Below are 14958 nucleotides of genomic sequence, written 5' to 3' on the forward strand. Positions count from 1 at the left end.
AAAAAACAGCACCAAGAATATTTCAGTCTTCTTCATCCCTTCACATTCAAATTTGATTTTTTTTAACGTTCCATTTTTGTCACAAGCACTTGAAAAGATCTTTTACCTACATACTTTTTCTAACTCATTTGTCCCGTTTCTGCCTCAAAAAAAAAATAATAAAAAAAGTGCAAAATGGAGCAGGACATTAAAAAATGCTGTTAGTATTATAGAGCTAATACTAGTTAATTAATTCATATAAACTTGCTGTTCTTTACCTATATTTTCCTTAAACTATGGGCTGAAGACAGGTTAAGGGGTTATATTTCAGTTATCTAAATACGACGTTATCTGTTTATACTGACAAACACAGAAGAATCAAACTCAGCAGGGAGCTGTCTGGGTTAAGGAGAAACAGTTTAGGTCATTTGTCGCTTCCTCAGCTATCTCTTTAAAAGCCTTCTCTCTCTGCCTACATAGGTCATCTGGGTTTCAACAGAACATTATGGAACCTCTCCCACACATTTATTGTTACTCCCAATTAAGCTTATCTGCCAGTAAAATTAGGGATACAGTATAGGAATTAGGGCAAGCTAGGTAGTTACTGAAGAAGGTCAATTTAGGTCAAAGCTATCTTGCCCAGATGGCTAATTTCAATCACTTACGCATACAACACAATTGTTCAATAAGCTCAAAATAAATAGTGTAAGTAATTAATTTAAAGCTGCCCTAATTGTTTCTCAATTTTCCCTATTAACTTAACCTATAACACTTTTTCTATCAAAGCTTCAAAGCTTTAACTTACCAGCCAATTAAAGCTACTTTTTTTAAAAAAAAAAAAAAAAAAGTGCTGTCAGCTCTGATTCCTTCTGACTGAACTCTTTGAAGCACTCGGGATTTAATTTAAATTGCACAGGGCTTAGAAACAAAGTCTTTTTTTTTTCCAGGTATAATGTTCTCAGTGAGCTAATGATTCAATGGACAATTACAACTAATTACGGTTTTAACCTGGTAACAACTTTCAAAGCAGCATTTGGTTTGACAAAAGAGTGTGTTCACTTGAGCGAGCAATGAATCTCCCCGCTTATCAGCAGGAGCTGGGGAGGACACCACTGCTTTCCCTGCTTGGTTTCACAGTGGCAATGAAAGACTTCACGGGACGGTTGGGGTTCTCTCACCTGAAGTAACGTGGCAGCTCTGTTCTTATTCCTTTATGTGCATATGTGTGCACAAATACTTATTTCCCTCATTCTCCAGGCACTGCAAAGAGAAGAAGAAGGGTGATACTTCTTAGTAAAAAGATTACCACCACATAGAGATCATTCTCATTAGCAGAATCCCACTATTTTGGTTTAGAGATTTCAGCTTTCACGTGCAAAACATTGACCCAAACAGGATGCTTTCCTATTTTTTGGTGCAGCTGATTGAGGTCAACTGGAAAGTGAACTGTTCTTCCATCTCAGAACAGAAACATCTAGCACTGTAGAAACTATTTCCCTTTCAAGCAAGCTGCAACATAACTCCTTCATAACTTCCTAAGACTTTGTTTCCTGGAAACTCTGGCATTTGAATTCTCAGCCCTCCCATGAACCCATTACATGGGAGAGTCACCGAGCCATCTCCTGAGTATCAGCCAACTTAGCACTTCTCTCTGCCAGGTGTTTTCTTACACTGGACTTCCCTGTGCACTTAGTATGACTCTGCTGCCTACAGAAGGGATATCCTGTGCCCCATCCTAAACATAGCCACGTGCGTTATCCCCATCACTCTCCTCCAGTCACAACTATGCCTAGGAATCTTTCCGAATGTGCTTTCTCTGCGCATTCTTAAAGAATTTAATATTAATAGTTTAATATCCAGCTAGGGAAAAACGTGAAGGAGAGAAGCCATATGGAAAAAGAAGACAGAAACAAAGAGGAATGAGCTATTTAAAGGTGTGCTTCTGAGATGTCCCAGAAAGGTGAACACGAGAAAATTAAAGCTAAGTCTGCTGAGTTACTGATATGAACACGCTTCCTCTGGGTACCTCTGCAAAAACCTGCAGTACGTACAGGAGAAAAACATACCCAGCATTCAGGCCAGCTAAAGAGGGAGAAGGCACGAGGAACTGTCAGCAGCTCTGCAGAGGTAGGCAGAACAGAATTTCAGAGCATTCATGTGCAGAAATCACAGTGAACAATTATTTGAAATATTCAAGAGCTGTTGGTGAGCAGAATGAACGTAACTGGTACAACCAAGTGGTGTAACACGGAGGTTTTTGGGTGATGCAGCAGAGCAGGTTACCAGGCTATTTCTGGGACCCACACACCTGGCCCTCACGGTCATTCTCTCATTTCAAATGCCCCTCAGCCTGTGTCTTTTACTTCACCATACACATCTCTCTGCCATGGGAAAACGCTCTGTTCTTGTCACAGCACCTCAGTGAAATATGTCCACGTTTGGTTTAAACGAGAGAAAAGACCTCTGAAAAATACAGCTTGGTGCAATACCAGAGGGGAGGAACAGCTCAACGAGCAAGGAGCACCACTCAGGACACCTGTTTTTAACTTCCGAGACAGATATGGGGAAAATGGGTCCAGTTAACACCTACTAATAGCATTCTTGAATAAAATAAATAGATAAAACGACCGACTCCGTGTGCTTATTGGCGTGGCGCACCGGGCACAAACCTACGGACACACTCTCTCCCTTACCCACAGCAGCTGTTTTTTTTTAAATAAAAACTGGTGAAGCAAATCCTCTGGGAGACTCTTCTTCAGTCCTAATACTTTATACCCCACTCCTAACATTTTACCCCTTCCCTTTACGACCCCGTCACGACAGCAACGCCGCTCCGCCCTCCCCCTCACGAACCCTCCCTCACGGGGCCCAACGGCCGCCCCCCGCCACGTCATCGCCTCGCGCCGCGTGAGGCGGGCGGGTGCGGGCCGCCGCCAGCCGGGCCCCGGCGGAGGGGCGCTGCTGGGGGCTGAGCGCGGCGGTCGCGATCGTCGCGACAGAGCCGGGGGGCGCGGGGCCGATGCGGCGGCGGCGGCAGCAGCAGCAGCAGCGGCTGGGCGGGCGAGATGCAGCCGAAGCTGCTGCGGAGCTCGCACTACATCGAGCTGGGCGGCTACCAGTACTGGCCCGTGATGGTGCCCCGCGCCATCCGCCTGTACACGTACGAGCAGATCCCCGGCTTCCTGAGGGACAACCCCTACATCACCGACGGGTACCGCGCCTACCTGCCCTCCCGCCTCTGCATCAAGAGGTGAGCGGGGCAGGGCACCTCCGGCACCACATGGGTCGCCCCCCCGGGCTGCCCCGCCAGCCCCAGCCCCAGCCCTGCTCCCCTTCATCTTCTTCTTCTTCTTCCTCCCCGCAGCCTCTTCATCCTCTCCAACGAGACCGTCAACATCTGGAGCCACCTGCTCGGCTTCCTGCTCTTCCTGGCGCTGGGTGTCTACGACCTGGTGGCCGTCCTGCCGGCGGCGGGTGCCTCCCGAGAGGACTTTGTCATCTGCTTCGTCTGCCTCTTCTGCTTCCAGGTAGCGCGGTGCCGGGAGCCACCTTCGTGGTGGTGCTGCTGCGCGGGGCTTTTACCCGAGATTTTTAAGGGTTAAATCTGTCCTCAGCACCAGTGATAGCACTTCGTGTCATGGTTTAAAGCTCTATTAGAAGACACAACCCCTAAAAAAAGTGTGTACGCCCCCGCTCCCATGTGTACTGGGACCTTTTTGGCCTCGTGCTCCAGGCCACTGTACCCTTATTGCTGTGCAGCCCATGGTTATCAAGTCTTGCAGAGTTTCCTACTTCTTCAGGCCGCTAGAGAAGGTTGGGTTATTTTCCACTGATTACTGGCAGATATCATGATTGCCTACACCAAGTAGCACTGCAAGACACGTAACAAGTTGTTTTCTGCTCTGAGCTTCAGAGTTGAAGCTTGCTGTAATCCCTGTAAGTTACCAAGAAATTAATGTGTCCCTGTTTCAACATGTGTATAGGTCTGTATGCTTTGTTCAGTGGGATATCATCTCTTCTGTTGCCATCGTTCGGAGAAGACCAGCCGGCGATGGATGGCCTTAGATTATGCGGGAATTTCCATTGCTATCCTGGGCTGCTACGTATCAGGCGTGTTTTATGCCTTTTACTGTAATAATGTAAGTCTCATGTTTTCATATGACATTTAATGCCTGCAGTCTCACTGCCATGGCCTGTATGCCTCGGGAAGGGACTTCATCGCATCGTGTCCAAGTGGCACATTAGTCAGGAGACAGTGATGGGAACTGAAACAGGTTTTGACACGAGCAGAACTTTGTTTGCAGAAGTGACAGGTAAACATGGATATTCCTTTCAAGCCGTCAACTGCACATGTTTCAAGACAGCATTGAAAGTTATAGGAAGTCAGCATAAACTTGACAGTCATGCCTTTGTCAAATGCATGAGGCTGTTTATGGGATGTATCCCCATCAAAACTAATTCAAGTGTTTCCAACTGAGTATCTCACATGGGGCAGAAACAAGCTCTTTTTGCTATGGAGTCTTAAACCACATCCACCTTTGTACCTCCCAGCTCCCTGTACAAGCAGTGCACTGAAAGCACTGAGCAGGTAGTTGAACCAGCTCTCTTAGGCAGGGTTATGTTTAAAATATGGTTTAGTGAAGGCAGTGTTTGAAATCAACGTTCTACCACCTGTACCTGAGCAATAGAGTTCCCTCCCCTCCCTTCCCATTCCCTTGACTTTATTAATAAGAATATATTCCTTCAGTGCTGTAATTTGTGGTCTCAGAAGCGAGAGGACAGTGACGAATCATTGCACTTAGTAATGTGATCTTTCTACCCAGAATTTGCCTTAACACAAGATGAGAAAATATACAAACTTGCTTTTGTTTCTTTTTTTCCTCAGTACTGGCGTCAGGTATACTTAATCATTATGCTGGCAATGATCCTGGCAGTATTTTTTGCTCAGATTCATCCCAGTTACCTCACACAACAGTGTCACAGACTGCGCTCCGTCATCTTTTGCTCAGTGTCTGGCTATGGAATTATTCCTACCGTCCACTGGGTCGGGCTCAACGGCGGCATTGGTGCATCTATTGTACAGGTAAAAGAAAATAATAGCAAAGGAAAGAAGCATTCCTTTTGCTTTTCACTTGCCATCTTCCCTCAGTCTCTTAGACTATAGAAGTAGTGAAAACCTCTTAAGAGCATAGAATTCCTTTCGATGTTACAGTCTGAATGCAAATGCTCAGATTTACTGAAAGCCAGTAAACAGATTGAGTAGATTAAATTTTTACAGATTTAAAACGGCGTCGTGAGAAGGCCGACCGGATACCAAGGCAACTGTGTGCTTGCCTGAGGGGCAGAGCAGTCTGTGCAGGTAGGCCAGGGCGAGGCTCGGGAGTCAGCTGGTGCGTAGGAAGTGGTTGGTCAGGCTACACTAGCGCCTGGGGCTCTCTGCCCCCGCAGTTCCAGAGGAGGAAGGAGCCATAAGACTATTTTATTCCTCTTCTGTGCCCTGGGCTTGTGGCAAAATGAGTATTTGCCTACACAGCCCTCTGTCTCGCATGCAAACCTCATTTAACATCGCTGTGAAGTTATAAACTCTTTTCCCATTCTTGTTTTACCACTTAAAATTATGGTTAAAGGTTGTCCAACTCTGGAAAAATAGGAAGCACAGCACTGTTAAAAGAGGTGAAGCCTGCCCCAAGGTGTAAACCCCAGGAATCGTTGATTACCCAGGGACCTAATTGTGCTGAAGAAAACCTTTGCTTTTCATAGTAAGCACTAAGAGTGCAAGTACTTAGACTACCACTTCAAGAAGACTGGCTTCTAGGGTGGTGGTTTTGCCTGGTCCAGAGCACCTGTTGAATCTGGAAGAGCAGCATTTACAAATAAGTAGCTTTAGAACTGGCACTGAACACTGGCCTTCTAAACATCAGATAAGCAGTAATTGCTACCCCCACCCTCCCCATTTAGTTAGTCCGGGTGTAACAGAATGGTAGATATGGTACTCATTTTGTTTCCATAGCTAACAAAAATGCTCTGCTTCCAGTAATTGAACTGTTACAAAAACTAAGTCATATGAATGAGTTGCTTTCCAGGGGCTAGTTTTTTTTTTTCTTTACGGTCTCCTATGTAGTATTTCTGTGGCCTTCCATTCAGTTTTTTTCAAGTTTTGGCATTAGCTCCTCAACTGGACTCTAGATAACACAGGCAGCCAAGTAAAATTGTTTGGTCTTGCCTTTTGCTTTTTTAAATATAGGTAGAGATTTTTTATTGTTTTATTTCTATCTTGTAACAGAGTAAAAAAGCTTCATTTTCTTTTGCAGGAGTTTGCTCCGCGTGTACTTGTCATGTACTTCATCGCTGCTGTCGCTTTTCTCTTCTATATTTCCAAAGTTCCTGAAAGATACTTCCCAGGTAGGAAATCCTCTGGTGTATTTTTTTTTTTTTAATGCAGTTCAGCTTCCTACAGTGTCTCAGTCTTGGCTGTGAGTCCCAAATTTATTGAGAGAGCAGGTTGATGATTTTCTACCTTGTGTTCGTACACAGAGTGAAGTTTTATGTGTATTTGCATCAAAAGAAATCAGACAACGTCTGATCAAGTTTGTTAAAGAATTGACACTGCCTCCCAGCCAGCTGAGTGTACATGTATAGCGAGCCTCTGAGGAGACAGCTTGCATTGCATGAGTTAATGCTGAACTGAGCAACTTAACAGCTTGCCCTTTTTGTTCCCCGCAGGACAGCTGAACTACCTCGGCTCCAGTCACCAAGTGTGGCATATCCTGGCAGTGGTCATGTTGTACTGGTGGCATCAATCTGTAGTGTACATCATGCAATACAGACACAGCAAGCCCTGTCCTGAGTATAGCGTGGACTTGTGAAGGTAAAGCAGTTTTTGTACGCATGGGAACACGATATTTTAACAAGCATAGGGTTAAGTAATCTCGTTTTTAACACATCACAAGGTGCAATTAACCTCCCTAATCTAATTAGCTCCCCCAGAAAAAATGCTGAGTGGTGTAATACTTTTTTGTTCGTAAACAAGTAGTTATCTTGATACTCCACTAATCTACGCTGCTGCACTGCAGGAACCTCCAGGAGGCTGCATTGCCCTCAGGCAGAGTTTTGGAGCAGGCTGGACAGATGTTTGCCTGGTCCCTTTCAGCTCTGTTTGACAGCTGCAGTAGTCTCAAGCAGTTACCCATATTTGTTCCTACATAGCAAGAGATTGCACAGCCTAGCCATGGGCTGGGAAAACCTTGGGCAACCCTACGAAAAGCTGCGTGACACACAAACCCCTACTGAAATACCAGCCTCATCTGTGCTGCTCTGTCCTCTCAGTGAGGGTTGACCCTTCATGGGCTTGAGCTTGCTCAGAGTGCTGGAGAGCCTGCCTATCAGCAAAGTGCTCCTGGAGGCTGGCAAGGTGCTGTTCAGTCCCACCAAAGCTGCCTCAACTGGGCTCAGCAAGCCCAGCTCCCTCAGCCTTCCTCCCAAGGAACGTGCCAAGGAGATGTGGCCAAGAGCAGAGCAATAGACATTTACCGTCAATTATTTGATCACTTATCAGGGGTGGAGAAGGCAGGATACTACCTTCTTTGCCAGTAGGCAGGAGAGCAGTGCTGTCACTTAATTTCAGTGTTTCTCTCTCCTCCCAACACCAGAAACTGTAACTGGAAAGAACTAACTCTGCATTTAAAATTCAAATCCCAGACTTGTGAGCCTTCCCATGTGAATATATTCTTGTGTTGTTTTTTTTTAAACTTGACAGTGAAGCAAGTTTAAAGTGCACTAATGATTACTACTGAAGCCTGACAAGGAACCTTCAATTATAAAAGCCTGTTTCCATTATCATGTGAACAATATTTGAAGAATGTGTGATTGTGTATTGAAAGCGTACTGATTTGATGGTTCTTTTTTTTTTTTTTTCTGTAAACTAACTACTGTAGCAGTTTTCACTGGATAAGAAAACTGATTGTGAAGTTGTACATTTTTATTACCCTGACAAAATTCCATCAAGCTGCATGATGGTCTTTTATGTAAATACTGAACCTGTAAATAAATACTGAACCTGTAAAAATAAAATTTATGAGGAAAGGCTGAGAGACCTGGGTCTGTTCAGCCTGGAGAAAAGAAGACTGAGAGGGGATCTTATCAATGTGTATAAATACCTGAAGTGTGGAAGACAGAGGGATTTGGCCAACCTCTTTTCAGTGGTTTGTGGGGACAGGGTAAGGGGGAATGGCCACTAAATGGAGCACGGGAAGTTCCGCACCAACATGTGAAAGAACTTCTTCACAGTGAGGGTGACGGAGCACTGGAACAGGCTGCCCAGGGAGGTTGTGGAGTCTCCTTCTCTGGAGATGTTCAAGGCCCGTCTGGATGCCTACCTGGGGAGCCTCCTTCTGTGAAATTCTGGTTCACTGAATGTTTGCTTGGGGTAACATTTTTGTTTTGAATACTGTACTCAAGCATCTCACAACTGCCATACATCAACTGCTTCACCACACATTTGGTACCTCCCCAAGGTTTAAAATAAGTGGGGAGGCTGTCCAGGCACAGCATGGACTGGCAGGACATGTATTCTAACTGCACTGCACTAACCGGACTTAAAACTTTAAGGCACAAACTTTTAACAGCTGTGCTTGTTCACTTCTGCTCAAGCTGAAGCTTCCAATTAAAATGTGGAGTTGCTTGTAAGAAAATTAGGCCAAAAAGGGTAATAGATAAAGGACAGAAGAACCAAGACATGAGCTACAATGTAGTATGTGTCCTGCTGCCACTCAGTCTTGTTACACATTTTGTTCTTTTTTCAGCTTCCGTAATAGTGAAATCAGTACAAGCAAGCTCCAAAAAATGCTCTGTCAAACCGTTGGCAGAATAGGTAAATCAAGTGAAAATTATGTCTAGAAGATTAAGTGCAGAGCTCAGTCTGAAGTTGAATGGAAAGTACACTGAAAGTTTTGGCCACTTTGAAAAGGGACAAAGCTTCAGTTAATGCCTAGGAAGCTGAATGCATCCTTTTAAAACCATTCTGCAGGAAGGCTTTAAGGGGTAATACTGAAACTACGAAATAAAAGCAATACATTATCAACAGGTTTTCACAAGTTGAACAAAGATGGTAGTATTACCTGCCCAACTGTCACCTTTAACATGTAAAAAAATACCAACAGTAATCTACAGTTACAAAAAGCAACCAGAAAAAGTAGCATTGCTTATAGTGAATAACTTAAAGCCTAAACATGAATACTTAATCATGCCATGTTTAAGGAGATCTGCAAAGTCACTGTTATCATGTTTGTTTATTTAACAACTGCAGTATTTTATGATGTACATCAGTTTCACAAAAAAGTTAAAAGTTCTCTGTTTAGTGGTACACAAAAAAAAGCTTTAGAAACTTGAAGTCTAACAAGAAATGGAAGTGTAGTTCAGGAAAGTGCACTTAAAAGCTGAATGCCAGCAATTTTAAAATAGTTTTTATGCTCTTTAATAGTAGGTGATGCCTTAGTCACAGACTTCGTTATACACACAATTTCCTTGATTTTCCTTTCAAAAGAAGCAGGAAAAGTAACTCAGCAGCCACCCTTTACATTTTTTCTTTTGCAGATTTCACTCATTCGCTCTTCCTAATTCCATCAAAATGATTGTGGCTGCACTGTTACTAAAAATATAGCATGATGTGTGTGATCACGTGTATATTTTATATATACTTTTCATATATAAAAATACACAATATAGTATAAAATACTCCAGATAAACTCTTATTCTCACAGTAGCAAACATATCAACTTATTTTCACAGTACTTAGTTTTACTAACTGGGACATCCAGAATGATTAGAAGTTACTTCCTTGCAAGTTGGTTTTTGCAGGTCCCACGTTACAAGTCAGCAAAAGCAATTACGCACATCTCAAGGCTATCTGAGAGTCTGCAGAGAAACTCAACTTCTTGTTTTACTTTTCATGACCGTCACCATGAAGGGCTCGTTAGTACCTTTGACAGAACCTCTGTCCTGAGCAGCCAATTCTGAAAGGTCTATGGTGCAGTCATTCAACACGCTGAAAGAACTGTAAAAATTAATTGATATTTTCTGTTGGAAGGGAAGTGTTAGTTCCTTACCTTGCCATCATTGTCTTCACAGACAGTATGGTACAAGTCTGGTCTTTCCAGTACTTCACGTAAGGTCACAATAGACTCCGTGACAAGTGCACAGATGAGCATGCACACACACTCAATACAGGCAAAAGTATACCATGTTCCCCAGCAGTACCATGTTTTGTCTCTGTTGAATCTTAGCTCAATTTAAACCCAAGCTGCAAACCAAATACAGCACGCCAAGTCAAGTGAGGCATGCTGATCTCTTCTCAGTCAGAAGAAAAAAACAATCATTTTCACTTCAGAAACATAAAAATTACGTTTATGCAAAAAGCTGTTCCATAAGTAGAGTACAAAGAGCAAGGTTTATTAAGGCCAGAATAAAGTAAGCATCATTGGCCCTAACTCATATGCAGCCAGAGGCATTCTGCCAGTTTTATGCCAGTTTTAGAGTAACTTGGGTTTACGTTTCGCTTTCATCTCCTCTACCAGTTTGTGTACAACCCAACTCTAGCTTTCCTGTAATGAAACCACTTATGAGCCTTCTGTCAAAAACAAACAAAATAACAAAAAAAGACACAACACCCACCACACAAGGAAAACCTGTTACACTCCTCAGCCTGCATCTCAGGGTCATCAGACAAAAACCAAACCCAACTCCCTCTTCACTGGATTTACCTGAGGAGTTAGACCAACGCTAGGTCTGTCGGCACACTGCCTTTCCCCTCAGCATTCAAGGGCGAACCACTGCTGCTCTCAGGCAGTGGTGTTAAGCCCAGTCCCGGTGCACATTGCTAACCCACATCTCCAGCACCCAATGGCTGTGCAAACCCTGATGCTGTTCCTCCACCAGCAAAAGCAGCGGGTCAGTTCCTTCTTGTTTTCTTCTTGTTTCCACCTATCTGCCCCATTTGTCATAATACTCTGTTCTAACAAGTGTCTTTAGGCAGGTAAGTAACAGTTCAAAAGGAAACTGTAGGAAGGCAGCTAATAAGCACGCGCATAAAAACAAAATCACAGTTAACCTGAGTATCAGAAAATGCTACAGACTTGGCGTGCGTTTCTTACAGCCTTTGGCATAAAAAAAACCCAACAGGTGAGAACAGTAGTAATAAAGCCTAAGAAACTCCTGTGCAAATAGAGTTGAAACATTTCTACTCACGTATTCCTAAAAGCTTAAGTTCTAAGCCTGAACAAGTCATTCGTAACCAAGCAGAGCTGTAATATTTCTCTTTCACCTTGTCAGAAAAAAAATAAAAATTAATAAAGGAAGATAATCAAAGTGTACAGATATGCATGAGCTAGTTTCAGAATCCAGGACTAAGGGAAACAAACTCACTAGATATGTGAGGCAGCATTTTATCAAACCAGCCCACGAAAGAAAAAAGGGATTTGTTTTTAACGTGCCATCTTTAAACAGATATTTTAAGGGATCTACCCTGATCCTCTCAGATCTCAGGGTGACTGTATAACCAGCAGTAGACTTCAGGAAAAAAAAATACACAACCCTAAATATTTCACTTCACCTCCTGCTAAGGGGGGGAAGGGAGGGCAGGGAAAAACAACCTTAAACTTTTATGATCACCATATGTGAATATCTACTTTACATTTACTCTCCAACATTTGGTAGAGCAGGACATAGAGCTGAGACAAGCAGAGGAGCCACCTCCTGCCACCTCCTCTTTCGGACTGCCATGGAAACAGGGCAAATTGGGCCGTTCTGATTTGTACTCGCTCTGCAGTCGGTGCTAACGGCTTGATGCAGGCCGCGAGGCAGCGGGGTGCAGGCCCACCTGCACACGACGCACGAAGGACATCTCTCCAGCAAGCCTGTTCGTGTCCCCTCCCTTCCCAGCAGCTGCCGGCATGGCTCCAAGCTCTCAGCCACGTCTCGTGCACCTAATGTCTCGGAGGTACTGTGCAGCAGGACGGGAGTCCTGCCTGTAAGGCTTCGTGGTGTGAAACGCAGTTTACTGGTACAGTAGCGATCAGCATCTGCAGGCTACCTGCTGCTTACTGCTTCTGGTCTGAAACAAATCCAGTTTCAGATAAGCTTCTTCAAAGCTCAGTGCATTTAGCAAAACTTTCTTATAAAATACACTTAAGTACAATAGCAGATTCATCAGAACTTGAGAACATCAGGTTACAGTCATTTCATAAAATTATTATTGTTTTAAAAAACAACATGAGTTTTGAAAGAATACACGCTTTCTTTGCAATAAAAATCCAAGAGGAAAAGAAAAGGTGTTTTCGGACACAAACCCCAATTTGTAATCAAATAAAACTGATGGTGCATTTCACAGTCAACTGTTCAAGTCATCTGGAATACTCCATCTGTGCCAGATTCTTACTCATGTAAACCAGCCTCTCTTCCCCAGCGTACTGAGTAGTCTTCAAAGTGCTGCAAACACTGGCTGCATCCCTGCCGGTTTACTCCCTACATTCATACTTTCCATTTCACAAACCATTATATTCTCTGTATCTTTAGTTTTAATTCTAGACTTCCAGTTTGCTATTTTACATTAATGGCACTTACTGTAAAAAAATAATAATAATAAAATTGAACATTTAGGCACACAAAAAAATAATCTGCCTCTCAGCTCTGCAGCTGCATAGATGTCTATCAGGTCCCAAGCCATAGCCACGCTCTGGAATTCTGGGCCACAGCCCCTTGAAGACTTGGCTTCTTTATTTTATAATTAATAAAGGTAGTTTTCATCTAGGAAGCAAAGACTTGACTATTTCCAGCATATCAATCTGGATATTAGTACGTTTAGGTTCTTGGGCCTACTGCGACCGAGACACAAAGAAGAACCACAGTTCCTTTAGCCTACCTGTGTATGTGGAAAACCTTTCCCATGTGATCTCTGCCCGTCCCCCTCCCTCCACCTCAGCACATCACCGAGGGCTGAAAAGGCAATGCGAAAGTGCAGAATGACAACATGTTCCAGGGCCAAGAGTCAGTGACAGACACTGATTCACATCTGATTCCTCTTTATGTTCTGGGAGCCATCTGTCATAACAAAAGGATGCTCCTGTGGTGTTTTGTTTTTTTCTATTTTTCTCCAAAAATAAATGATAACAATTGCTATAATTCTGAATTTCATTGTGCAAGTTGGCCATGCCTTCTTTAACTTGAATAAACTATAACCCAGGTCCCTGTCAACCAGATAAATTACTCCACTAATTAAAACCACTACCAAGTGACTCCGAGAGGTGGAGGGGGGAACCCACTGGAAGCATTTACTGTTTGGAAGGAAACGGAGCTGCTCCAAAGGGATCCAACTCGAGCGCCTGCTGCTGCTGGCTCTGAGCACTCTGCACAACAAGTTCTGTGAAGGGTACTGCACCAAAGTCATCTGTTTTCAGCCCATCGCCACTGTGGACGGCTCCATGCAAGGAGCTCTGCCTAGGCCTACTCGCCACTACTACTGCACCGTGATCCCCGCAGTTGTCGCCAAACCCTTGGTGCTGGGGATGCCGCATCAAGTCCGGTGGGTGGAAGGGTTTGGCTCCAAAAGGATCCAGCAGATTCTCGTCTGTCTGCAGAGGGTTGGTTCGATCTTTGCTGTCCGTCAAGGAGACGCTTATGTTCTCTTTGGAGTCCGAGATGGTCAGGAACTCATTGCTACTCTGGGAGTCCCTGCGGCCTGCTTTCTTGTGCCTGCGGGCTCTCTCCGGGGTGCGGTAGTTGGGCTTCAAAGGCTTCTTCGTGGTGGTTGGGGTGCCATGGTGGCGCTTACCGTTGTTCTTGGAGACCTCCTGTTTCATGCGCCTTTGGCGGGACGAAAGTTTCTGCAGGTTTCGCTGCTGCTTCACCTTTTGCTGCTGCTGACTCCCTGTGATCTCTTCAAAAGGAATCAGCCCGAACAGGTCCTCTTTACTCCCGCTCACCCTGGGGAGAAGGGAAGGCTGAAATGGGGTGCAGCCAAAAACATCGACGCCCCGTGGCGAGGTGGGCGAGAGTTGAGTCTCAGCGCCCACCAGCTGGCCATCCTGCTGTGACACCTTTTTGCTGAATGGGGCTTTTGTGAAAACATCGAAGTCATCCTGCTCTTGGTTCAGGCTGGGAAAAGCAGTCTGAGAAGAGGTATTTTTGTCACTCTTCTCTCTTGCTTGAGGCTGAAGAGAAAAAAAGGGTACTGCCCCAAACACATCAAATTCTTGGACGGGGCTCGCCTTGATTACAGTAGTTGGCACCTGAGACGTATGCATTAAACTGGGTTCTTTAACTTCACTGATGCCCACGCCACCTCGGAACCTACTGCTTGGGAGCCCTTTCACAGATTTTTGCTTGGTGCGATCAGAATCGGAGTCAGAACTTTGCTTTTCTTCCTCCTCTTCCTCTGCCTCTTCCTCAGAGTCCATGAGGAGAGGCCGGTGGCCTAAGTTCTCTGGTTCCGTATCGTTGTCATCATTGAAGTCTCCATTCTCACCTTGTAAGACTTCCTCATCCTCCTGCTCTTCTTCTTCCTCGCTGCTCTTTGGAGAGGGAGGATCAGATTCAAAATCACTCTCTGACTCATCGCCACCTTTTGGCACTTGTCCCTCTGCTGTCTTCCTCCCTGCCCGGGGATCTCTAAAAGCATGGCTCAGTTTTCCAGCCTTGGTTGCAGTCCCTAAGTTATTTCCTTGATTGCTGGACGAGTTATCCATTTGTTTTCCAGGGGAACCTGCAGGTCCAAAGAAAAATGCAGAACAAAACTTTAAATAGGCTCCAAAAATCAACACTTATTACACATACACAATAGCCACACATACCAGGAGTCAATGCAAATATACGTTCCGTGAATACTGAGGGAAATGAGCTAAAATCATATATGATGTTTCAAATGACATGAATGAAATGGGTTAATTGTCAGACCTTACAGCTTTTCTTCTCACACACAGGACCTTTAGA

General features: G+C 44.3%; 2 protein-coding genes across 3 annotated transcripts in view; one reads left to right on the forward strand and one right to left on the reverse strand.

Moving 5' to 3' along the window:
- Positions 1 to 2897: 2897 nt before the first annotated feature.
- On the forward strand, positions 2898 to 8043 carry PAQR3 (progestin and adipoQ receptor family member 3). Of its 2 annotated transcripts, XM_084285743.1 has the most exons (7): positions 2898 to 3229; positions 3344 to 3506; positions 3963 to 4118; positions 4865 to 5062; positions 6291 to 6381; positions 6703 to 6847; positions 7736 to 8043. In XM_084285743.1, the coding sequence occupies exons 1-6, from the start codon at positions 3045 to 3047 to the stop codon at positions 6843 to 6845; spliced, it is 936 nt and encodes a 311-aa protein (XP_084141869.1). In that variant the 5' UTR covers positions 2898 to 3044; the 3' UTR covers positions 6846 to 6847; positions 7736 to 8043. The 2 variants fall into 2 exon arrangements, with proteins under 2 accessions (XP_084141869.1, XP_084141868.1); XM_084285742.1 differs by having other exon boundaries at positions 6703 to 8043.
- A 1240-nt stretch (positions 8044 to 9283) lies between these two features.
- The window catches only part of BMP2K (BMP2 inducible kinase), a gene marked incomplete at its 5' end in the record, with an annotated part of 63737 nt that continues 58062 nt past the window's right edge, over positions 9284 to 14958 (reverse strand). Inside the window, one exon of the mRNA XM_084286274.1 lies at positions 9284 to 14731. Within this exon, the coding sequence (XP_084142400.1) occupies positions 13302 to 14731 (1430 nt within the window). The 3' untranslated portion in view covers positions 9284 to 13301. The remainder of the gene's footprint in view (positions 14732 to 14958) is intronic.

Source organism: Netta rufina (genome assembly GCF_964035555.1).
Source record: "Netta rufina genome assembly, chromosome: 4".
NCBI lineage: Eukaryota > Metazoa > Chordata > Aves > Anseriformes > Anatidae > Netta > Netta rufina.